The sequence below is a fragment of the Gavialis gangeticus genome, unplaced genomic scaffold (genome assembly GCF_001723915.1).
Source record: "Gavialis gangeticus isolate Ggan-Ray unplaced genomic scaffold, GavGan_comp1, whole genome shotgun sequence".
In the NCBI taxonomy this organism is placed as follows: Eukaryota; Metazoa; Chordata; order Crocodylia; family Gavialidae; genus Gavialis; species Gavialis gangeticus.
In genome coordinates, this window is record NW_017729004.1 from 115,693 (window position 1) to 118,142 (window position 2,450).

At 64.9% G+C, this 2,450-nt stretch overlaps 1 protein-coding gene across 1 annotated transcript in view; it reads left to right on the forward strand.

The window, feature by feature from the left end:
• Nucleotides 1-2,450, forward strand: part of ABCF2 (ATP binding cassette subfamily F member 2) — a 10,957-nt gene that overhangs the window by 2,089 nt on the left and 6,418 nt on the right. The window contains exons 2-6 of the mRNA XM_019507913.1: nt 210-460; nt 1,115-1,297; nt 1,551-1,722; nt 1,866-1,961; nt 2,327-2,429. Of these exons, the coding sequence (XP_019363458.1) occupies nt 210-460; nt 1,115-1,297; nt 1,551-1,722; nt 1,866-1,961; nt 2,327-2,429 (805 nt within the window). The remainder of the gene's footprint in view (nt 1-209; nt 461-1,114; nt 1,298-1,550; nt 1,723-1,865; nt 1,962-2,326; nt 2,430-2,450) is intronic.

The window sequence follows — 2,450 nt, forward strand, 5'->3', positions numbered from 1 at the left end:
CGGCTGTGGCGGGGGGAGCGCGAGGACAGTGCCACCCCCCGTCCCCTCCCCCTCGCGCCCTCCTCTCACCCACGCTTCCCCGGCTGACCCGGCCCTCCCGCGAGCGGCCGGCAGGGGGGGCTCCCCGCCCTGGCAGGGCCCGGCTTGGCGGCACGGAGGGAGCGGCTCCCGAGCTCGCGTCCCAGGGTGGGGGCGGCTGCGGGGCCCTGACTCAGCACCTGTTTGCTGTCCCGTTCCCTGCGCGCAGAGGTGGACGCCCTGACTAAGGAGCTGGAGGACTTTGAGCTGAAGAAGGCGGCTGCCCGTGCGGTGACGGGTGTGCTCGCCTCCCACCCCAACAGCACCGACGTGCACATCATCAACCTCTCGCTCACCTTTCACGGCCAGGAGCTGCTGAGTGACACCAAGCTCGAGCTGAACTCGGGGCGTCGCTACGGCCTCATCGGGCTCAATGGGATCGGTGAGGCGTGGCACGGCAGGGCATGGTGGAGGGGAGGGCCGGCGCAGGACGGCTGCCCCGTGGCAGCCAGGGGGGTCGGCGGCGCGGTGTAGCGCCAGGTGTCTGTAAGGGGGGAAGGCCCCAGCGCCCATTTGGCAGACGCGCCAGCCAGGCACAAGACCACAGAGGGGATCTGGACTTGGCACATGCTGTTTGCTCAACACTGGGGGCGCGGAGTAGCTTCCCTGGCTGCTGTGGGGCAGCTCCCCCCGACAGGGCTGCTGGGGAGGGGCCGGGGGGCCAGCACAACTGATCCAGAAACCTGTGGTGGTGGGTGCAGCTGGAGCCAGGGAGCTGGGAGTGGGGCGGCAGAGCCTGGCTGCTGCCGGGGAAGCCTCTAGGGCAACGAGGAGCTCAATGGGAAATATTTCACTGGGATCGGTTCTTTTTGGGAGCAGGGTGGATTAGGGAGACCTCCCCGGCTTCTCTTCATCTCTTGTCCTGCCGCAGCAGCGTGCGAGGGCCTGTGGGCTGCCTGGCTCTGCAGGAAGGCTCCGGCCTGCAGGGCTTGCTGGAGGCAGCCCCTGCTCGAGGCCTTCTTTGGGGAGCTGCCTATTGCCAGGGGAGCCGAGAGTGACAGAGAGGGGCGGGTGGTGTTTGTTTGTCTGCGTGCAGGGAAGTCCATGCTGCTGTCTGCCATTGGGAAGCGGGAGGTGCCGATCCCAGAGCACATTGACATCTACCACCTGACCCGAGAGATGCCGCCCAGTGAGAAGACCCCCCTGCAGTGCGTGATGGAGGTGGATACGGAGCGGGCCATGCTGGAGCGGGAGGCAGAGCGGCTGGCTCATGAGGATGGTAAAGTTTCCAGCGCTTGTGAACCAGGCCCCTTCCTTGCTCGCCCCAGGCTTCCTTGCAGGGTGGTTGCACACCTTCCCCTCTAGTGGCTCCGTAGCTGCTCAGTGCAGTGTGTCGGGGAGCCATCCCAGTTGCTCTTGCCTTGGTGCGTGGGCTGAGCTCTGAGGCTCCAAGCTGCCCCATCCGTGGCGGGGGCATGGAGAGGGCCAGCAGAGCACTGATGAGACTCTGACGGGTCTCCCCTCCCTGGCAGCGGAGTGCGAAAAGCTGATGGAGCTGTACGAGCGGCTGGAGGAGCTGGATGCTGACAAGGCGGAGGCGCGAGCATCGCGGATCCTGCACGGATTGGGTTTCACGCCGGCCATGCAGAGGAAGAAGCTGAAGGACTTCAGCGGCGGCTGGAGGATGCGGGTGGCTCTCGCCAGGTGAGCTGTGCTGCAGGCTCCCCCTCGCTGCGCTGCTGCTGCTGCTGCTGCTGCTGCTGCTGCTGCACAGGGGTCATGGAGCTCTGGGAGTGGCTGTGTGCTGGGTGGGGAGCCCCTCCTCACCCTCCTCGTCTGCCCCCCAGAGCGCTGTTCATCCGGCCCTTCATGCTGCTGCTGGACGAGCCCACGAACCACCTGGATCTGGATGCCTGCGTCTGGCTGGAGGAGGAGCTGAAAACGTGAGTATGGCGGGGGGTGGACGCTGTGCCTTATACCTCTGGGGGCCTCCTGCCTCAGCCCAGGGGTGGCAGGTGCTACCAGGGACAAATTCCTTCAGGCAGCTGGTCCTACCCTGTGCCCCAGAGGCTAAATAACACTGGTCATGGAGGGAAGGGGGCTGTGGCACAGGAGCCTTGTTTGATCGTATGGAGTAGTTCATGTCTGGCTCCAGCTGCTTTCCCAGAAGCCTCTGTAGTGCTGCTCATGCCACTGTCTGGGTGGTTGGTGCAAGAAGGGGACCTGCGGTATGTCCCGGCTGCTTATGGGGCTGCCCTGGGGGGGTCTTGTTCTCCCCAGCCTCTTACAACTCTGTGTGATGCTGCAGGTTCAAGCGCATCTTGGTGCTGATTTCCCACTCTCAAGACTTCCTGAACGGCATTTGTACCAACATCATCCACATGCACAACCGCAAGCTGAAGTATTACACGGTGAGCAGGACCCCCCCCCCC